Here is a 21588-nt window from a genome sequence, read left to right on the forward strand (position 1 = left end):
AGACCTCCCCGTTCCCCCCCCCGCCGCCGCTCCCGGTACCGCCTCGACCCCTCCGGTCTCCCCCGGTCTCCCCCGATCCCCTTCCGGTCCCCCCGGCTCGGCAGACGGCTCCGCTCCCCGCGCTGTCCCCCCCCGCGGCGGCAGCATGGTGCGCGCCGGCTCCCCCCGCGCGGTGGTCGGCGCCGCCCCGCTCCCGCCGCTCGTTTCCGCGCGAAGCCGCTCCCGGTCCCGCCGAGCCGGGCCCCGAGCGCGGCCCCGAACCCGGCCCGGAACCGGGTCCCGAGCCCGCCCCGCGCCCCCCGCCCGGCCCCCGCCCCGCTCCCGATGCCGGCCCGCGCCGCGCCGCTGCCGCCGGCCCCGCTGCCCGCCGAGCTGCGCCGACGGTGAGTCCCGGCCGGGAGACGGGAGCGAGACGGGAGTGGGGCCCCCCTCTCACGGAGCTCACAGCCCCTCAGAGCCCCTCAGAGCCTTCAGAGCCCCTCAGAGCCCCTCAGAGCCTTCAGAGCCCCTCAGAGCCTTCAGAGCCTCTCACAGCCCTCAGAGCCCCTCACAGCCCTCAGAGCCCCTCAGAGCTCTCTGAACCCCTCACAGACCTTAGAGCCCCTCAGAGCCTTCAGAGCCCCTCACAGCCTTCAGACCTCTGAGCCCCTCAGAGCCCCTCATAGACCTTAGAGCCCCTCACAGCCCTCAGAGCCCCTCACAGACCTTTGAGACCCACACAGCTTTCACAGGTCCTCAGAGCTTTCAGTGCCCCTCGTAGCCATCAGAGCCTTCAGAGCCCCTCACAACCCTCAGAGCTTCTCACAGCTCTCACAGCCCTCAGAGCCTTCAGAGCTCTGAGCCCCTCACAGCCTTTAGAACTCCTCACAATCCTTGCTGCACTCACAGCTCTCAGAGTCCCTCAGCTCTCACAGCTCTCAGAGCCCCTCACAGCTCTCAGAGCCCCTCACAGCCCTTCATGACCTTTCAGAGCCCCTCACGGCTCCTCACAGCCCCTCATGACCCCTCAGAGCCCCTCACAGCCCTTGATGACCCCTCACAGCCCTTCATGACCCCTCACAGCCCTTCAGAGCCCCTCACAGCCCCTCACAGCCCCTCATGACCCCTCAGAGCCCCTCACAGCCCTTCATGACCCCTCAGAGCCCCTCACAGCCCTTCATGACCCCTCACAGCCCTTCAGAGCCCCTCACAGCCCCTCACAGCCCTTCATGACCCCTCACAGCCCCTCACAGCCCTTCAGAGCCCCTCACAGCCCCTCACAGCCCTTCATGACCTTTCAGAGCCCCTCACAGCCCCTCAAGGTGGGCTCGCTCCCAGAGCCCACCCAGGGAGGGCTGAGGACCCCCAGGATGGGCTGAGGGCCACCAGGATGGGTTAAGAGCCACCAGCTCTGGCATTGACACCTTCCTCATGTCACTGACCCCCCCCAAAAACACTGACACCCCCCAACACCACCCTGACCCCCCAGGACCGGCCTGTCCCCCCTGCCCCAGCATCACCCTGCACTGACAGACCCCCCCCCCCCAAATTACCCTGATGCCCCTGGACCCCCCAAAATTACCCTGACCCTTTTCAGAACTGCCTTGCCCCCCCCCAAAAGTGCCCTGCCCTCCCCCTCCTCTGCAGTGACCTCCCCGTATTTTGGGGATCCCCCTCCAGCCCTGGACCCCCAAATCCCCCCTCCCCCAGTTTTGGGGCGCCCACGTGGCCCCGGCCGGGTCCCCCCCAGCTTTGTCCCCACCTCGTGTCCCCATTCAGGGATTTTTGGGGTGGGAGGGGTGGCACATTTTGGGGTGATCCCGGTGGGAATTGTCCCTGTCCCCCCCAAAACCCCTCCCGTGCCCCCCAGCCCGGGCAGGAAGGGGGCCCCAAACCCCTCCCCCGCTTCCGGCGCGGTGCCCGCGCTGTCCCCAAGGTCCCCGTGGCTGTCCCCAAACCCGGGGGACCCCCAAAATCCCCCCAGAGCCCCCCAAACCCCCCCCAGATCCTGTGGGAAAGGGAAAAGGGAAGTGGGGGTGGCACCGGAGCGGTGCCAGGATGGGACATGGGGACAGGGGGGTGGCCTGGGGACAGGAGCCATCCTAGAGGGGACAGGGGGGTGGCCTGGGGACAGGAGCCATCCCAGAGGGGACAGGAGCCACTCCTGGAGGGGACAGGAGCCATTCTTGGGGACAGGGGGGTGGCCTGGGGACAGGAGCCATCCCAGAGGGGACAGGAGCCATCCCACAGGGGACAGGAGCCATCCCACAGGGGACAGGAGCCATCCTGGGGGGACAGGGGGGTGGCCTGGGGACAGGAGCCATCCTAGAGGGAACAGGAGCCATCCTGGGGGACAGGGGGGTGGCTTGGGGACAGGAGCCATCCCAGAGGGGACAGGAGCCACTCCTGGGGGACAGGAGCCATCCCGGAGGGGACAGGAGCCATCCCAGAGGGGGCAGGAGCCATCCCAGAGGGGACAGGAGCCATCCCAGAGGGGGCAGGAGCCATCCCAGAGGGGGCAGGAGCCATCCCAGAGGGGGCAGGAGCCATCCCAGAGGGGACAGGAGCCATCCCAGAGGGGACAGGAGCCATCCCAGAGGGTCCCATCCCAAATCCCTGGGGATGGGACATTCCCGGGGGTGGCCATGGCACCCGAGGGGTCCTGACCTGGGTCGTGACCCCTGTCCTGACCCCATCCTGGGGGTCCTGTCCCCAATCTGGGGGTCCTGTCCCCAATCCCGGGGTTCCTGTCCCCAATTCTGGTGGTCCTGTCCCCAATCCCGGGGTTCCTGTCCCCAGTCTCGCAGTTTCTGTCCCCAATCCGGGGTTCCTGACCCCAATTCTGGCATTCCTGGGGGTCCCAGCCCCACATCCTGGCAGTTGGGGACATTTTTGGTGGCACCGGAGGTGTCCCTGTCCCCCCCATCCCCTCCCCCACCCTGGAATTCCCACATTCCCTTCCCATCTGTGCTACTGTCCCCTCTGTGGCCATCCCACGGTGTCCCTTTGTCCCCTCTGGAGCCATCCCACGGTGTCCCTTTGTCCCCTCTCTCTGTGGCCATCCCACGGTGTCCCTTTGTCCCCTCTCTCTGGGGCCATCCCACGGTGTCCCTTTGTCCCCTCCCTCGGTGTCCCCCACCCCGGTGACCCTCGCTGTGCCCCCCCAGGCTGCAGGACTTGGAGCGGGATGAGGAGAACCTGGGAGAGAAGGTGAGTCCTGGAGTGTCCCCAGTGTCACCTGTGTCCCCTGTGTCCCTTGTGTCCCCACAGGACGTGTCCCCTCCATGCCCCACAGTGTCCCCATGGGAAGTTCTTCCATGCCCCACAATGTCCCCGTGCTGTCCCCTCTGTTCTCTGTCCCTTGTGTCCCCATACTGTCCCCGTGGTGTCCCCAATGTCCCTGCTGTGTCCCCAATGTCCCTGCCATTTCCCCAGTGTCCCCACGCTGTCCCCAGTGTCCCCTTGGGTTCCCCAGTGTCCCCATGGTGTCCCCAATGTCCCCAGGAGAGCGTCCAGGAGAAGCTGAGCCTCATCCACAGCTTCCTGCTCCCGATGTCCCCATCATGTCCGTTCCATCCCCAGTGTCCCCGTGGTGTCCCCAATGTCCCCATCGTGTCCCCAATGTCCCTGCCATGTCCCCAGTGTCCCCAATGTCCCCGATGTCCCCAGGAGAGCGTGCAGGAGAAGCTGAGCCTCATCCACGGCTTCCTGCACCTGATGTCCCCATCATGTCCCCTCCATCCCCAGTGTCCCCTCGGTGTCCCCAATGTCCCTGCTGTGTCCCCAATGTCCCCTCAGTGTCCCCAATGTCCCCAATGTCCCTGATGTCCCCAGGAGAGCGTCCAGGAGAAGCTGAGCCTCATCCACGGCTTCCTGCACCTGATGTCCCCATCGTGTCCCCTCCATCCCCAGTGTCCCCTTGGTGTCCCCAATGTCCCCGCTGTGTCCCCAATGTCCCCTCAGTGTCCCCAATGTCCCCAATGTCCCCAATGCCCTCAGGAGAGCGTCCAGGAGAAGCTGAGCCTCATCCATGGCTTCCTACTCTCGATGTCCCCACTGTGTCCCCTCCATCCCCAGTGTCCCCACGCTGTCCCCAATGTCCCCTTGTTGTCCCTAATGTCCCCATGGTGTCCCCAATGTCCCTGATGTCCCCAGGAGAGCGTCCAGGAGAAGCTGAGCCTCATCCACGGCTTCCTGCAGGCCGAGGTGCAGCTGCAGCTCAGCGAGCTCGAGGCCAAACTGCGCCGCGAGGAGCTCTCTGAGGTGAGAGCCCAAACCCTGGGACTGGGGTAAAACACCTGGAAAAGCCCAAAAAATCCTGGGATTTGGGATAAAACACCTGGAAAAGCCCAAAAAACCCTGGGATTTGGGGTAAAACACCTGGAAAACTCTGGAAAACCCCAGGATTTGGGATGAAACGCTGGGATTTGAAGTAAAACACCTGGCTTGGGGATAAACCACTGAGATTTGGGATAAAACACCTGGAAAAGCTCAGGAAAACTCCAGGGTTTGGGATAAAACACTGGGATTTGGGATAAAACACCGGGAAACCAGGAAAACTTTGGGATTTGGGGCTCAGCCCCCATTTTCCCTGTGGGATTTGGGATCACACCCTGCAATTTGAGCTCAGCCCCCCTTTCCCTGTGGGATTTGAGGTCGTGAATCCCTGTAGGATTTGGGATCACACCCCAGGAAATCCCTGGGATTCGGGCTCAGCCCCCAGTTTCCCTGTGGGATTTGGGATCACACCCTGCAATTTGAGCTCAGCCCCCCTTTCCCTGTGGGATTTGAGGTCGTGAATCCCTGTGGGATTTGGGATCACACCCCAGGAAAACCCTGGGATTTGGGCTCTCCCCCATTTTCCTTATGGGATTTGGGATCACACCCCAGGAAAACCCTGGAATCTGGCTCAGCCCCCATTTTCCCTGTGGGATTTGGGATCACACCCCAGGAAATCCCCAGGACTGGGGCTCAGCCCCCCCCCTTTTTCTATGGGATTTGGGATCATGAATTCCTATGGGATTTGGGATCACACCCCAGGAAATCCCTGGGATTGGGGCTCAGACCCCCCCTTTCCCTATGGGGTTTGGGATCACGAATCCCTGTGGGATTTGGGCTCAGCCCCCATTTTCCCTGTGGGATTTGGGATCACACCCCAGGAACCCCCTGGGATTTGGGCTCTCCCCCATTTTCCCTATGGGATTTGGGATCACACCCCAGGAACCCCCTGGTATTTGGGCTCTCCCCCATTTTCCCTGTGGGATTTGGGATCAAACCCCAGGAAATCCCTGGGATTTGGGCTCTCCCCCATTTTCCCTGTGGGATTTGGGATCACACCCCAGAAACCCCCTGGGATTTGGGCTCTCCCCCATTTTCCCTGTGGGATTTGGGATCACACCCCAGGAAAAACCTGGGATTTGGGCTCTCCCCCGTTTTCCCTGTGGGATTTGGGATCACACCCCAGGAAATCCCCAGGATTTGTGCTCAGCCCTCACTTTCCCAGTGGGGTTTGGGATCATGAATCCCTGTGGGATTTGGGATCAAACCCCAGGAAATCCCTGGGATTGGGGCTCAGACCCCCCCTTTCCCTATGGGGTTTGGGATCACGAATCCCTGTGGGATTTGGGCTCAGCCCCCATTTTCCCCATGGGATTTGGGATCAAACCCCAGGAAAAACCTGGGATTTGGGCTCTCCCCCATTTTCCTTGTGGGATTTGGGATCACACCCCAGGAAATCCCTGGGATTTGGGCTCAGCCCCCACTTTCCCTGTGGGATTTGGGATCACATCCCAGGAAACCCCTGGGATTGGGGCTCAGACCCCCCTTTCCCTATGGGGTTTGGGATCATGAATCCCTGTGGGATTTGGGATCACACCCAGGAAATCCCCAGGATTCGGGATCAGCCCCCAGTTTCCCTGTGGGATTTGGGATCACGCCCCAGGAAATCCCCAGGACTGGGGCTCAGCCCCCCCTTTTTCTATGGGATTTGGGATCATGAATCCCTATGGGATTTGGGATCAAACCCCAGGAAATCCCTGGGATTGGGGCTCAGCCCCCGTTTTCCCAATGGGATTTGGGATCACACCCCAGGAAACCCCCGGGATTGGGGCTCAGCCCCCTCCTTTTTCTATGGGATTTGGGATCATGAATCCCTATGGGATTTGGGATCACACCCCAGGAAATCCCTGGGATTGGGGCTCAGACCCACCTATGGGGTTTGGGATCACGAATCCCTGTGGGATTTGGGCTCAGCCCCCGTTTTCCCTATGGGATTTGGGATCACACCCCAGGAAATCCCGGGATTGGGGCTCAGCCCCCATTTTCCCTATGAGATTTGGGATCACACCCCAGGAAATCCCGGGATTGGGGCTCAGCCCCCATTTTCCCTATGAGATTTGGGATCAAACCCCAGGAAATCCCGGGACTGGGGCTCAGCTCCAGGTGCTCCCCTCCCCAGGAGCGTTACCTGGCCAAGGTGAAGGCGCTGCTGCGCCAGGAGCTCTCGGCCCCCAATGGCTCCGGGGGCCCCAACCCCAACGGGTGCCCCGGGAACGGCGCCTACGGCAGCGACGAGGACGAGGACGGGGCCATGGAGCTCGAGGAGGGGGTGGCAGCGTCCTCGTCCCCGTCCTGCTCCGGCCCCGCCGCGAGGGCACGGAAATCCCGCAGGAGCCGCTCCAATGGCGACGCCAAAAGTGAGGATTTGGGGTTTCAGGGGAGTTTCGGGGTGTAATTGGGGGTTTTTGGGGGTAGGGCATTGGGATTCTCTCAGAAAGGGTTTTGGGGTCTCCTGGTTTTGGGGTGTGACAATTCCTGTTGGGATTGAGGGCTGGGATCACCTTGGGAAGGGTTTTGGGGTCTCCTGGCCTTGGGGTGTGACAATTCCCATTGGGATTGAGAGCTGGGATCACCTTGGGAAGGATTTTGGGGTCTCCTCAGGAAGGGTTTTGGGGTCTCCTCACCTTGGTTGTGACAATTCCCATTGGGATTGAGAGCTGGGATCACCTTGGGAAGGGTTTTAGGGTCTCCTGGTTTTGGGGTGTGACAATTCCTGTTGGGATTGAGAGCTGGGATCACCTTGGGAAGGGTTTTAGGGTCTCCTGGCCTTGGGGTGTGACAATTCCCATTGGGATTGAGAGCTGGGATCACCTTGGGAAGGATTTTGGGGTCTCCTCAGGAAGGGTTTTGGGGTCTCATGGCCTTGGGGTATGACAATTCCGGTTGGGATTGAGAACTGGGATCACCTTGGGAATGATTTTGGGGTTTCCTGGTTTTGGGGTGTGACAATTCCTGTTGGGATTGAGAGCTGGGATCACCTTGGGAAGGATTTTGGGGTCTCCTCAGGAAGGGTTTTGGGGTCTCCTGGTTTTGGGGTGTGACAGTTCCCATTGGGATTGAGAGCTGGGATCACCTTGGGAAGGATTTTGGGGTTTCCTGGTTTTGGGGTATGACAATTCCCATTGGGATTGAGAGCTGGGATCCTCTTGGGAAGGGTTTTGGGGTCTCCTGGTTTTGGGGTGTGACAATTCCCATTGGGATTGAGAGCTGGGATCCCCTTGGGAAGGGTTTTGGGGTCTCCTCAGGAAGGGTTTTGGGGTCTCCTGGCCTTGGGTTGTGACAATTCCCACTGGGATTTGGGATCCACCGTGGTTTTCCCGCAGAGTCTCCGGCCAGCTCCCGCGTCACCCGCAGCTCCGGCCGGCAGCCGTCCATCCTCAGCCTCCTTTCCAAAGGGTCAGTGGGAAGGGTCACCCTCCTCTTCCTCATCCCACCATCCCAAACCCTTCCTGTTCCCCAAAAATCCCATCCCCGCTCGATCCCGCAGATCCAACAAGCGGAAATCGGAGGAGGTCAATGGGGAGGTGAAGCCGGAGCTGATGAACGTGGAGAAGGAGGAGGAGGAGCTGGAGGAGAAGGTCAGTGGTGGCATCCCAGACCTTTTCCAGGTCATTTTTGGGGTGATTTCCCAGGATTTTGGTCAGTGGTGACATCCCAGACCTGTCCTGGGTCGTTTTTGGGGTGATTTCCCAGGATTTTGCTCTGTTGTGACATCCTGAGGGATTTCCCAAGATTTTAGCCACGCTGGGATTGCGTTTTCCTGCTCCTTTTTCCCATTTTTTTTCATTTTTCTCCAGGATCAAGATGAGAAAAGGATGAAAATGGAAACCAAAGATGGGTGAGGAAAAGGGGGAACACTCCTGGCTGGAGCCGTGTCCCGGTGACGGTGACAATGACAATGACAACGATGACGTCACTGCTCCGTCCTCAACCCAGGATTTCATTTTTCCCTCCCAGGTTGGAAATCAAAGACGAAATCCCTCAGGTTAAAACCACTGCTCCTGCTAAAGTAAGTCCCTCCTCATTCCAGCTTTTTTTTGTATTTCTTAATCCCTTAAAACTCCTGAATTTTAAGGTTTTTTTGGGATGAGTTGATTATTCCAAAGGGTGGATTATCCTATGGGAATATAAACCCATTTCCAGCCCATTCCAGCCCAAAACCAAACAGCTGAGGCTGGTTCTGATGGGAAACCCCAAATTTTACCAAAATCCAGGATAATTCCAGGAATAACTTTGGGAAAAGCTGACTCTCCCTCCCCTCTCCTGCAGACCACCCCCCCAAAATGCCTCGACTGCCGGCAGTACCTGGACGACCCCGACCTCAAATTCTTCCAAGGGGACCCCGACGACGCCGTAAGGGACCCAAACCCTCCTTCCCTGAGCTCATGAAAATCAGGAATATCCCTTAATCCCAATTTTTGGGGTTTTCTTTCCCCCCAAATCCAGCTGGAGGAGCCGGAGATGCTGACGGACGAGCGCTTGTCCATCTTCGACGCCAACGAGGACGGCTTCGAGAGCTACGAGGATCTCCCCCAGCACAAAGTCACCTCCTTCAGGTGAGATCCTGGAGCGGGATTCCCTCTGGAATTCCCTCTGGAATCGTTTCCCACGCCCTCCCTCTGTGTCCCCCCACCCTGGGCAGCGTTTATGACAAGAGGGGACATCTCTGTCCCTTCGACACCGGCCTCATCGAGAGGAACATCGAGCTCTACTTCAGCGGCGTCGTCAAACCCATCTACGACGACAACCCCTGCCTGGACGGTGAGGAAAGGCCCGGAATTCCGGGGGGATTCGGGGATCCCCAGGTGGGAATTGTCCAGATTTTTGGGGATTTTTTGGGGTTTTTTTTTGGCTTGGCAGGTGGGGTGAGAGCCAAGAAGTTGGGGCCCATCAACGCCTGGTGGATCACGGGCTTCGACGGCGGGGAGAAGGCGCTGATCGGCTTCAGCACTGGTGAGGAGGGGCTTTGGGGGGAGTTTGAGGGGATTTGGGGCTTTTTTGGGTTGGTTTTGGGTCATTTTGGGCTTTGAGGGTTTTTTTTGGGGGGGAGGGTGTCAGGCTTTTTGTCCTTTACCTTCCTTTTTCTCCCTTCTTTCTCCTTCTTTACTCCCTTTTGTTTCCATTTTCTTTTCTGTCTTTTTCTCCCTTTACTTCTTCTTTCTTCTCTTTCTCTCGTTCCTGTATTTTCTTGTTTTCTTTCTTTTTTTTTCTCTCTCTTTTTTCCATCTTTTCTCTATTTTTTCTTCTCTTTTTTCTCTTTCCTTCTTCCTCTTCTTTCCTTCTCTTTTCTCCTTTTTCCTGTTCTTTTCCCCTCTATTTTCTTCCTCTTTTCCTTCCTCTTTCTTTCCTCCTCTTCCCTTTTTCCTGCTCTTTTCCCTTCTATTTTCTTTCTCTTTTCTTTCCTCCTTTTTTCTCCTTTTCCTGCTCTTTTCTCCTTATTTTCTTTCCTCCCCTTTCCCTCTTTTCCCCTTTATTTTTTCTCCCTCTCTTCTTTTTTCTTTCCCCTTCTCCTCTTTCTCCTCTTCCCCTTTTCTCCACCATTCCTCTCCCCTCCCCACCCTCCCCCACCCAGAACCCCCCATTTTTTCCCCAAAATCCCCCAATTTTGGGTTTTTTTCCCAGCCTTTGCCGACTACATCCTGATGGAGCCGAGCGAGGAGTACGCGCCCACCTTCGCGCTGATGCAGGAGAAGATCTACATGAGCAAGATCGTGGTGGAGTTCCTGCAGAACAACCGCCACGTCAGCTACGAGGACCTGCTCAACAAGATCGAGGTGACAGTGCCACCGCGGTGTCACCTCCCCGTGGTGTCACCTCCCCGCGGTGTCACCTCCCCGCAGTGTCACCTTCCCATCCCAGGGACAATTCCCCCGTGGAAAAGATGGGACAGGGTCAGCAGGAGGAGGTGGTGGTGGTGGCACCTGGTCAACAAGATGGAGGTGACAGTGCCACTGTGGTGTCACCTCCCCACGGTGTCACCTCCCCGCGGTGTCACCTCCCCATCCCAGGGACAATTCCCCTGTGGAAAAGATGGGACAGGGTCAACAGGAAGAGGTGGTGGTGGTGGTGGCACCTGGTCAACAAGATGGGGGTGACAGTGCCACCACGGTGTTACCTCCCCATGGTGACACCTCCCCATCCCGGGAACAATTCCCCCGTGGAAAAATGGGACATGGTCAGCAGGAGGTGGTGGTGGTGGTGAGGTGGTGGTGTTGAGGTGGTGGTGGTGGTGCAGGTGGCACCTGGTCAACAAGGTCGAGGTGACAGTGCCACTGTGGTCATCTCCAACCATTCCCAACCATTCCAAACCACCTCAACCCTTCCCAACCATCCCCAACCTTGGTGACCCTTGGAATGGGTGATCTGGAGAGGGGTCAGCGACCATCCCCAACCATCCCCAACCCTTCCAAACCATCCCCAACCATCCCCAACCATTCCTGGCCATCCCCAACCTTCCAGACCATCCCAAACCATCCCCAACCTTCCAAACCATCCCAAACCATCCCCAACCATTCCAAACCATCCCAAACCATCCCCAACCATTCCAAACCATCCCCAACCATCCCCAACCTTCCAGACCATCCCAAACCATCCCCAACCCTTCCAAACCATCCCCAACCATCCCCAACCATTCCTGGCCATCCCCAACCTTCCAGACCATCCCAAACCATCCCCAACCATTCCAAACCATCCCAAACCATCCCCAACCATTCCAAACCATCCCAAACCATCCCCAACCCTTCCAAACCATCCCCAACCATCCCCAACCATCCCCAACCCTTCCAAAACATTCCCAACCATTCCAAACCATCCCCAACCATCCCAAACCATCCCCAACCATCTCCAACCCTTCTAAAGAATTCCAAACCATCTCAGCCCTTCCCAGCCATTCCCAACCGTGGTGACCCTTGGAACGGGTGATCTGGAAATGGTCAGGGGCCATTCCTGGCCATCCTTGACCATTCCCAACCATCCCCAACCCTTCCAAACCATCCCAAACCATCTCCAGCCCTTTCCAGCCATTCCAAACGACCTCAACCCTTCCCAACCATTCCCAACCATGGTGACCCTTGGCATGGGTGATCTGGAGATGGTCAGGGGCCATTCCTGGCCATCCTTGACCATTCCCAACCATCCCCAACCCTTCCCAACCCATCCCCAACCTTCCAGACCATCCCAAACCATCTCCAGCCCTTTCCAACCATCCCAAACCGTCTCAACCTTCCCAACCATTCCCAACCTTGGTGACCCTTGGCATGGGTGATCTGGAGATGGTCAGGGGCCGTTCCTGGCCATCCTTGACCATTCCCAACCATCCCCAACCCTTCCCAAACTCCCCCAGACCACGGTGCCGCCGGCGGGGCTCAACTTCAACCGTTTCACGGAGGACTCGCTGCTGCGCCACGCGCAGTTCGTGGTGGAGCAGGTGGAGAGCTACGACGAGGCCGGCGACAGCGACGAGCCCCCGGTGCTCATCACGCCCTGCATGAGGGACCTCATCAAGCTGGCCGGCGTCACCCTGGGCAAGAGGTGAGCTTTGGGGGCAAAAACCCCAAAATCGGGAAAATCCGACCAAAATCTGGGAGGGTTTGGGCTGTGAGGTCTCAATATTGGGGGAAATTGGCCCAAATTTGGAGATTCTCATGCTGGACATGAGGGACCTCAACAAGCTGGGTGGGCAAGAGGTGAGGTTTGGGGGCAAAAAACCCAAAATTGGGAAAATTCAACCAAAATTTGGGAAGTAGGACCTCAAAAGTAAGAGAATTTGCCCAAAATTGGGATTGGTTTGGGTTCTGTGAGCACAAAATTGGGGGAATCCAACCAAAATTGGGAAAATCTTCCCAAAACTGGTGAGGACTTGGGTTCAGTGGCATAAGAAGTGCTGGGAATCAGAGCAGAAACCCTCCCAAAATTGGGAAGATCCTCCCAAGATCACAAAAACCCTCCAAAAATTAGGAAGACTTCTCAAAACTGGGACAATTCTCCCAGAATTGGGAAGATCCTCCCAAAACTGGGACAATTCTCGCATAATTGGGAAGATCCTCCCAAAACTGGGACAATTCTCCCAGAATTGGGAAGACCTTCTAGACCTTCTCAAAACTGGGACAATTCTCCCAGTTTTGGGAAGACCTTCTCAAAACTGGGACAATTCTCCCAGTTTTGGGAAGACCTTCTCAAAACTGGGACAATTCTCCCAGAATTGGGAAGATCCTCCCAAAACTGGGCAAACCCAAACCTGGTGCTGCTCCAGAGGGGGAAGGACGACTGGGTCGGGTCCCCCAAAATCCATCCACACCCTTTGGGGGACCCCACCTGGCACCTGTGGGGGCGTCCCCGGGCGCGGCCTGAGCGCTGTCCCCGTGCCGCAGGCGAGCCGTGCGGCGCCAGGCCATCCGCCACCCCACGCGCATCGACAAGGACAAGGGTCCCACCAAGGCCACCACCACCAAGCTGGTGTACCTCATCTTCGACACCTTCTTCTCGGAGCAGATCGAGAAGGACGAGCGCGAGGAGGACAAGGAGAACGCCACCAAGCGCCGGCGCTGCGGCGTCTGCGAGGTGGCCGAGATGGGGATGGGCTTGGGTGGTTGGTGTTGGAGGGTCTTCCAGTCTTGGTCAGTGTCGTGGGTTGGGTTGGGTTGGTTAGTCGTGAGGGACTCCCAGTGTTGGCCAACATCAGGGTCATGGGTTGGGTCGGTTGGTCTTGAAGGACTCCCACTGTTGGCCAACATCAGGGTCATGGGTTGGGTTGGTTGGTCTTGAACGTCTTTTCCAGTCTTGGTGAACATCGGCATCGTGGGTTGGGTTGGTTGGTCTTGAGGGATTCCCAGTGTTGGCCAACATCAGGGTCATGGGTTGGGTTGGGTTGGGTTGCTTGGTCTTGAAGGACTCCCAGTGTTGGCCAACATCAGGGTCATGGGTTGGGTCGGTTGGTCTTGAAGGACTCCCACTGTTGGCCAACATCAGGGTCATGGGTTGGGTTGGTTGGTCTTGAACGTCTTTTCCAGTCTTGGTGAACATCGGCATCGTGGGTTGGGTTGGTTGGTCTTGAGGGATTCCCAGTGTTGGCCAACATCAGGGTCATGGGTTGGGTTGGGTTGGGTTGGGTTGCTTGGTCTTGAAGGACTCCCAGTGTTGGCCAACATCAGGGTCATGGGTTGGGTTGGTTGGTCTTGAGGGACTCCCAGTGTTGGCCAACATCAGCGTCATGGGTTGGGTTGGTTGCTCTTGAAGGTCTCTTCCAGTCTTGGTGAACATTGGCATCGTGGGTTGGGTTGGTTGGTCTTGAGGGATTCCCAGTGTTGGCCAACATCAGCGTCATGGGTTGGGTTGGTCTTGAGGGACTCCCAGTGTTGGCCAACATCAGGGTCATGGGTTGGGTTGGTTGGTCTTGAGGGACTCCCAGTGTTGGCCAACATCAGCGTCATGGGTTGGGTTGGTTGGTCTTGAAGGTCTCTTCCAGTCTTGGTGAACATCACCTCCTTGGGTTGGGTTGGCTGATCTTGGAGAGTCTTCCAGTCTTGCTCAATGCTGTTGTCATGGGTTGGGTTGGGTTGATGTTGGAGAGCTTTTCCAAACTTGGTCAACACCATTGTCAATGTCATGGGTTGGGTTGGTTGGTTTTGGAAGATCTTCCAACCTTGGCCAACATCAACATTGTGAGTTGGTTGAGTTGACCATGGAGGAGCGTTCCCGGTGTCACCGGTGTCACCGGTGTCCCCTGTCCCGTGCCAGGTGTGCCAGCAGCCCGAGTGTGGCAAGTGCAAGGCGTGCCAGAACATGGTCAAGTTCGGGGGCAGCGGCCGCAGCAAGCAGGCGTGTCTGCAGAGGAGGTGGGTGGCCCTGTCCCCGATGTCCCTGTCCCCAAACCCCACTGTCCCCATCCCTGAGCCCCCAGTGACACCCCAGTGACATCCCAGGTGTCCCAACCTGGCGGTGCGGGAGGCAGATGAGGATGAGGAGGTCGATGACAACATCCCCGAGATGCCCTCGCCCAAGAAGATGCTGCAGGGCCGCAAGAAGAAGCAGAACAAGAGCCGGATCTCCTGGGTCGGGGAGCCCATCAAGGTGAGGCACCTGGGCAGGTGAGGGGGCCTGGAAAGGTGAGGGGACATGGCCAGGTGAGGGTCCCATCCAGGTGAGGGGAACCCATCCAGGTGAGGGGAACCCATCCAGGTGAGGGGAGCCCATCCAGGTGAGGGGATCCCATCCAGATGAGGCCAGAGTTGGATCTCATGGATGGGGGAATCTATCCAGGTGAGGGCCCCATCCAGGTGAGGGGAACCCATCCAGGTGAGGCTAGAGCTGGATCTCATGGATGGGGGAATCCATCCAGGTGAGGGGAGCCCGTCCAGGTGAGGGTCCCATCCAGGTGAGGGTCCCATCCAGGTGAGGGGAGCCCATCCAGGTGAGGGCCTCATCCAGGTGAGGGTCCCATCCAGGTGAGAGTCCCATCCAGGTGAGGGGAGCCCATACAGGTGAGGTCCCATCCAGGTGAGGGGAGCCCATCCAGGTGAGGTCCCATCCAGGTGAGGGTCCCATCCAGGTGAGGGGAGCCCATCCAGGTGAGGTCCCATCCAGGTGAGGGGAGCCCATCCAGGTGAGGGGAGCCCATCCAGGTGAGGTCCCATCCAGGTGAGGCCGGTACCTGTAGCCGCCCCCGTGCCCCACAGAGCGACGGCAAGAAGGATTATTACCAACGCGTCTGCATCGACTCCGAGACCCTGGAGGTGGGCGACTGCGTGTCCGTCAGCCCCGACGACCCCACCAAGCCCCTCTACCTGGCCAGGTGGGTTCTCCATTCTCCCATGGGTTGGGGATGTCCTCCACGATCCCACCAAGGCAGGTGGGCTCTCCGTTCTCCCATGGGTTGGGGACATGGGGATGTCCCCGATGATCCCACCAAGCCAGGTGGGCTCTCCATGTTCACACAAGGGTGGGGACATGGGGACATCCCCGACGAGAGCCTCTACCTGGCCAGGTGGGCTCTCCATGTTCCTGTGGGTTAGGGATGTCCCTGATGATCCCACCAAGCCAGGTGGGCTCTCCCTTCTCCCACGGGTTGGGGACATCCCCGATGATCCCACCAAGGCAGGTGGGCTCTCCATTCTCCCATGGGTTGGGGACATCTCTGATGATCCCACCAAGCCAGGTGGGCTCTCCCTTCTCCCACGGGTTGGGGACATCCCTGATGATCCCACCAAGGCAGGTGGGCTCTCCATTCTCCCATGGGCTTGGGGACATGGGGACATCCCCAATGATCCCACCAAGGCAGGTGGGCTCTCCATTCTCCCATGGGTTGGGGACATCTCTGATGATTCCACCAAGCCAGGTGGGCTCTCCATTCTCCCGTGGGTTGGGGACATCCTGGATAGTCCCACCAAGCCAGGTGGGCTCTCCGTTCTCCCATGGGGTTGGGGACATGGGGATGTCCCCCATGATCCCACCAAGCCAGGTGGGCTCTCCATTCTCCCATGGGCTTGGGGACATCTCTGATGATCCCACCAAGCCAGGTGGGCTCTCCATTCTCCCATGGGTTGGGGACATCTCTGATGATCCCACCAAGCCAGGTGGGCTCTCCATTCTCCCATGGGCTGGGGACATGGGGACATCCCCAATGATCCCACCAAGCCAGGTGGGCTCTCCATTCTCCCATGGGTTGGGGACATCTCTGATGATCCCACCAAGCCAGGTGGGCTCTCCATTCTCCCATGGGCTGGGGACATGGGGACATCCCCAATGATCCCACCAAGCCAGGTGGGCTCTCCATTCTCCCACGGGCTTGGGGACACTTGGGACACCCCTCTCACACCGTGCCACCCCTCAGGGTGACAGCCATGTGGGAGGACAGCGGTGGCCAGATGTTCCACGCCCACTGGTTCTGCCCGGGCTCGGACACCGTCCTGGGGGCCACCTCGGACCCTCTGGAGCTGTTCCTGGTGGACGAGTGCGAGGACATGCAGCTCTCCTACATCCACGGCAAGGTCAACGTCATCTACAAGGCGCCCTCGGACAACTGGGCCATGGAGGTGGGGACAGCGCCGCGGGTCCGGCCGGCGCCGGTCAGCGCGGCCGATCTCGGCCACCCCGCGGGTCCGGCCGGCGCCGGTCAGCGCGGCCGATCTCGGTCACCCCGCGGGTCCGGCCGGCGCCGGTTGGCGCGGCCAATCTCGGCCACCCCGCGGGTCCGGCCGGCGCCGGTCAGCGCGGCCGATCTCGGCCACCCCGCGGGTCCGGCCGGCGCCGGTCAGCGCGGCCGATCTCGGCCACCCCGCGGGTCCGGCCGGCGCCGGTCAGCGCGGCCGATCTCGGCCACCCCGCGGGTCCGGCCGGCGCCGGTCAGCGCGGCCGATCTCGGCCACCCCGCGGGTCCGGCCGGCGCCGGTCAGCGCGGCCGATCTCGGCCACCCCGCGGGTCCGGCCGGCGCCGGTCAGCGCGGCCGATCTCGGCCACCCCGGGTGGTTCTGTCCTCCAGGGCGGGCTGGACACGGAGATCAAGATGGTGGAAGACGACGGGAGGACCTACTTCTACCAGATGTGGTACGACCAGGAGTACGCGCGCTTCGAGAGCCCGCCCGGCACGCAGCCCACCGAGGACAACAAGTACAAGTCAGTTTTTTTTGTGTGGGGAAAAACCAGGAATTTTGGGTTCTTCCCACCCCCCAAAAAAATGGATTTTAAGTTTTGGAGAACCCCGGCAGGTTCTGCATGAGCTGCGCGCGCCTGGACGAGGTGAGGCACAAGGAGATCCCCAAGGTGGCCGAGCCGCTGGAGGAGGCCGACGGCAAAATGTTCTACGGCGTGGCCACCAAGAACGGCGTCCAGTACCGCGTTGGGGACGGGGTCTACCTGCTGCCAGATGCCTTCTCCTTCAGGTGGGTTTGGGGTTCTCACCTTTGGGGTGGGATTTTGGGGTTTTTGGGTTTTCCCACCTGTGAACGGAGGTGTCCTGAATTTCCGGAATTTCGGCATCGAAATGACGCCGGTTTTGGTTTTGTGTGGTTTGGTTGAGAGGTGGCTCTGGTGGGATGATGCTGGTGGTGTTTTTTTGGGAGATGAATTTGGGATTTGGGAATTGCAGGATCGGAGATTTAAAGTTGGATGATCCCTCTTGAGATCCTGAGTTCCAAATTTTAACCCAGTTTTGGGGGATGAATTGGAATTATGGAGTTAAGGCTCTAAAACCTCTCCAAGATCTCTCAATTCTAAATCTCCACCCAACTTTTGGTGGACAAATCGAGCTCAAGGCTTTGAAACCCCTCCAAGATCCCCAAATTCCAACTCTCCACCCACCTTTTGGTGGACAAATTGGAATGATGGAATTTTAGAACCAATTAAGGTTTGGAGACCCCTCCAAGATCCCTCCAATTCCAACTCTCCACCCAACTTTTGGTGAATAAATTTGAATCATGGCTGGAAAACCCAACAAGATCCCCAAATTCCAAATCTCCACCCAGCTTTTGGTGGACAAACTGACCTCAAAGCTGTAAAACCTCACAAGAACCCTCCAATTCCAACTCTCCACCCAACTTCTGGCAGACAAATTGGAATTATGGAATGTTAGAACCCAGATCTCTGAATTCCAATTCTTCACCCAACTTTTGGTGGACAAACTGACCTCAAAGCTGTAAAACCCCTCTAAATCTCTCAATTCCAAATCTCACCCAACTTTTGGTGGACAAATTGAGCTCAATGCTGGAAAACCCCTCCAGATCCCTTAAATCCAAATCTCCACCCAACTTTTGGTGAATAAATTGGAATCAAGGCTGGAAAACCCCTCCAAGATCCCTCCAATCCAACTCTCCACCCAACTTTTGTTGGACAAATCGAGCTCAGGGGTGTAAAACCCCTCTAAATCCCTCAATTCCAACTCTCCACCCAACTTTTGCTGGACAAACCGACCTCAATGCTGTAAAACCCCTCCAAGATCCCCAAATTTCAACTCTCCACCCAACTTTTGCTGGACAAACCAACCTCAAGGCTGTAAAACCCCTCCAAGATCCCTCCAATCCAAATCTCCACCCAACTTTTGGTGGACAAACCCCCCTCAAGGCTGTAAAACCCCTCCAGATCCCTCAATTCCAAATCTCCACCCAATATCTAGTGGGCAAATTGGAATCCAGGCTGTAAAACTCCGTAAGATCCCTCAATCCCAACTCTCCACCCAACTTTTGGTGAATAAATTTGAATCATGGCTGGAAAACCCAACAAGATCCCCAAATTTCAACTCTCCACCCAACCTTTGCTGGACAAACCGACCTCAATGCTGTAAAACCTCACAAGATCCCCAAATTTCAACTCTGCGCCCAACTTTTGGTGGACAAACCCCCCTCAATGCTCTAAAACCCCACCAGATCCCTCAATCCCAAATCTCCACCCAACTTTTGCTGTACAAACCCCCCTCAATGCTCTAAAACCCCTCTAAATCCCTCAATTCCAAATCTCACCCAACTTTTGGTGGACAAACCCCCCTCAATGCTCTAAAACCCCACCAGATCCCTCCAATCCAACTCTCCACCCAACTTTTGGTGGACAAACTGACCTCAAGGCTGTAAAACCCCTCCAAGATCCCTCAATCCCAACTCTCCACCCAACTTCTGCTGTACAAACCCCCCTCAATGCTCTAAAACCCCACCAGATCCCTCCAATCCAAATCTCCACCCAACTTCTGCTGGACAAACCCCCCTCAATGCTCTAAAACCCCACCAGATCCCTCAATCCCAAATCTCCACCCAACTTCTGCTGGACAAACCCCCCTCAATGCTCTAAAACCCCACCAGATCCCTCCAATCCAACTCTCCACCCAACTTTTGGTGGACAAACCGACCTCAAGGCTGTAAAACCCCTCTAAATCCCTCAATTCCAAATCTCACCCAACTTTTGGTGGACAAACCCCCCTCAATGCTCTAAAACCCCACCAGATCCCTCCAATCCAACTCTCCACCCAACTTTTGCTGGACAAACCCCCCTCAATGCTCTAAAACCCCTCCAAGATCCCTCCAATCCCAAATCTCCACCCAACTTTTGCTGGACAAACCCCCCTCAATGCTCTAAAACCCCACCAGATCCCTCAATCCCAACTCTCCACCCAACTTTTGGTGAATAAATTGGAATCAAGGCTGTAAAACCCCACAAGATCCCTCAATTCCAAATCTCACCCAACTTTTGGTGGACAAACCCCCCTCAATGCTCTAAAACCCCTCCAAGATGCCCAAATTCCAACTCTCCACCCAACTTCTGCTGTACAAACCCCCCTCAATGCTCTAAAACCCCTCCAAGATCCCTCCAATTTCAACTCTCCACCCAACTTCTGCTGTACAAACCCCCCTCAATGCTCTAAAACCCCTCCGATCCCTCCCCCACCTGCCCCTCCCGACCTTCCGGGGCCGTTTCTCCCGTTCCCCGCAGCGTCAAGCCGGCCAGCCCGGCCAAGAGGCCCAAGAAGGAGGCGGTGGACGAGGAGCTGCACCCCGAGCACTACCGCAAGTACTCGGAGTACATCAAGGGCAGCAACCTGGACGCGCCCGACCCCTTCCGCGTGGGCCGCATCAAGAGCATCTTCTGCAGCCTGCGCGGCAACGGCAAACCCAACGAGGCCGACATCAAACTCTGCATCTACAAGTTCTACAGGTGCCCGTTTTGGGGGGTTTTAGGGGGTTTTGGGGGGTTTTGGGGGGTTTGGAGGGGATGGGAAGGGTTGGGGTTGGTGGTGAAAGGAGGTTTTGGTGGCCTCAAACATTTGGAGGTTCTTGGTTGACGTCGCGACTTGGGTGATCCTTGTTGGATCTTCCCGGTTGGAAGAGCTCTTCTAAAATCAGGAGGGTGATCCCAGACTTGGTGAGGCTCAAAATTGGGAATTTTGGCCCCAAATCCACGAAGGTTTTTCCCAAAATTGGGAAAATGCCCCCAGAATTGGTGAGGGTTTGGGGTTGGTGGTGGTCTCAAACCTTTGGAGGTCCTTGGTTGACGTCGCGACTTGGGTGATCCTTGTTGGACCTTCCCGGTTGGAAGAGCTCTCCTAAAATCAGGAGGGGATCCCAGACTTGGGGAGGCTCAAAATTGGGAATTTTGGCCCCAAATTCACGAAGGTTTTTCCCAAAATTGGGAAAATGCCCCCAGAATTGGTGAGGGTTTGGGGTTGGTGGTGGCCTCAAACCTTTGGAAGTCCTTGGTTGACGTCGCGACTTGGGTGATCCTTGTTGGACCTTCCCAGTTGGAAGAGCTCTTCTAAAATCAGGATGGTTGTCCCAGACTTGGTGAGGCTCAAAATTGGGAATTTTGTCCCCAAAATTGGGAAAATGCCCCCAGAATTGATGAGGGTTTGGGGTTGGTGGTGGTCTCAAACATTTGGAGGTCCTTGGTTGACGTCGCGACTTGGGTGATCCTTGTTGGATCTTCCCAGTTGGAAGAGCTCTTCACCCAGCCTCAAACCTTTGGAGGTTCTTGGTTGGGTGATCCTTGTTGGATCTTCCCGGTTGGAAGAGCTCTTCTAAAATCAGGAGGTGATCCCAGACTTGGGGAGGCTCAAAATGGAGAATTTTGTCGCCAGAATTGGGAATTTTGTCCCAAAATTGGGAATTTTGGCCCCAAATCCACGAAGGTTTTTCCCAAAATTGGGAAAATGCCCCCAGAATTGGTGAGGGTTTGGGGTTGGTGGTGAAAGGAGCTTTTGGTGGCCTCAAACATTTGGAGGTTCTTGGTTGGATGATCCTTGTTGGATCTTCCCAGTTGGAAGAGCTCTTCTAAAATCAGGATGGTTGTCCCAGACTTGGTGAGGCTCAAAATTGGGAATTTTGTCCCCAAAATTGGGAAAATGCCCCCAGAATTGGTGAGGGTTGGGGTTGGTGGTGAAAGGAGATTTTGGTGGCCTCAAACCTTTGGAAGTTCTTGATTGGATGATCCATGTTGGATCTTCCCAGTTGGAAGAGCTCTTCACCCAACCTCAAACTTTTGGAGGTTCTTGGTTGGGTGATCCTTGTTGGACCTTCCCAGTTGGAAGAGCTCTCCTGAAATCAGGAGGGAATCCCAGACTTGGTGAGGCTCAAAATTGGGAATTTTGTCCCCAAATCCACGAGGGTTTTTCCCAAAATTAGGAAAATGCTCCCGATGATCCTGCTGGGGCATCTTTGGACATTTTTGGCTGTCTTGAGATGTCTTTGGACTTCTTTGGATTTTTTTTGGTATCTTTGGGTATTTTAGGACATTTTTGGATGTCCTGGGACATCTTGAGATGTCTTTGGAATTCTTTGGATTTTTTTGGATTTTTTGGG

The 21588-nt window shown here is 57.1% G+C and overlaps 1 protein-coding gene across 1 annotated transcript in view; it reads left to right on the forward strand.

Annotated features, from left to right (window-relative positions):
* Positions 1-324: 324 nt before the first annotated feature.
* Positions 325-21588, forward strand: part of DNMT1 (DNA methyltransferase 1) — a gene marked incomplete at both ends in the record, with an annotated part of 39776 nt that continues 18512 nt past the window's right edge. Inside the window, 22 exons of the mRNA XM_084223837.1 lie at positions 325-383; positions 3147-3189; positions 4135-4242; positions 6437-6674; positions 7641-7713; positions 7805-7895; positions 8115-8155; positions 8275-8326; positions 8587-8670; positions 8764-8873; positions 8960-9078; positions 9178-9270; positions 9940-10091; positions 11660-11847; positions 12687-12876; positions 14053-14150; positions 14238-14385; positions 14991-15106; positions 16145-16346; positions 16794-16927; positions 17020-17193; positions 19727-19948. Of these exons, the coding sequence (XP_084079963.1) occupies positions 325-383; positions 3147-3189; positions 4135-4242; positions 6437-6674; positions 7641-7713; positions 7805-7895; positions 8115-8155; positions 8275-8326; positions 8587-8670; positions 8764-8873; positions 8960-9078; positions 9178-9270; positions 9940-10091; positions 11660-11847; positions 12687-12876; positions 14053-14150; positions 14238-14385; positions 14991-15106; positions 16145-16346; positions 16794-16927; positions 17020-17193; positions 19727-19948 (2735 nt within the window). The remainder of the gene's footprint in view (positions 384-3146; positions 3190-4134; positions 4243-6436; positions 6675-7640; positions 7714-7804; positions 7896-8114; positions 8156-8274; positions 8327-8586; positions 8671-8763; positions 8874-8959; positions 9079-9177; positions 9271-9939; positions 10092-11659; positions 11848-12686; positions 12877-14052; positions 14151-14237; positions 14386-14990; positions 15107-16144; positions 16347-16793; positions 16928-17019; positions 17194-19726; positions 19949-21588) is intronic.

This window comes from Fringilla coelebs (assembly GCF_963513975.1).
Source record: "Fringilla coelebs genome assembly, chromosome: 32".
Lineage (NCBI taxonomy): Eukaryota > Metazoa > Chordata > Aves > Passeriformes > Fringillidae > Fringilla > Fringilla coelebs.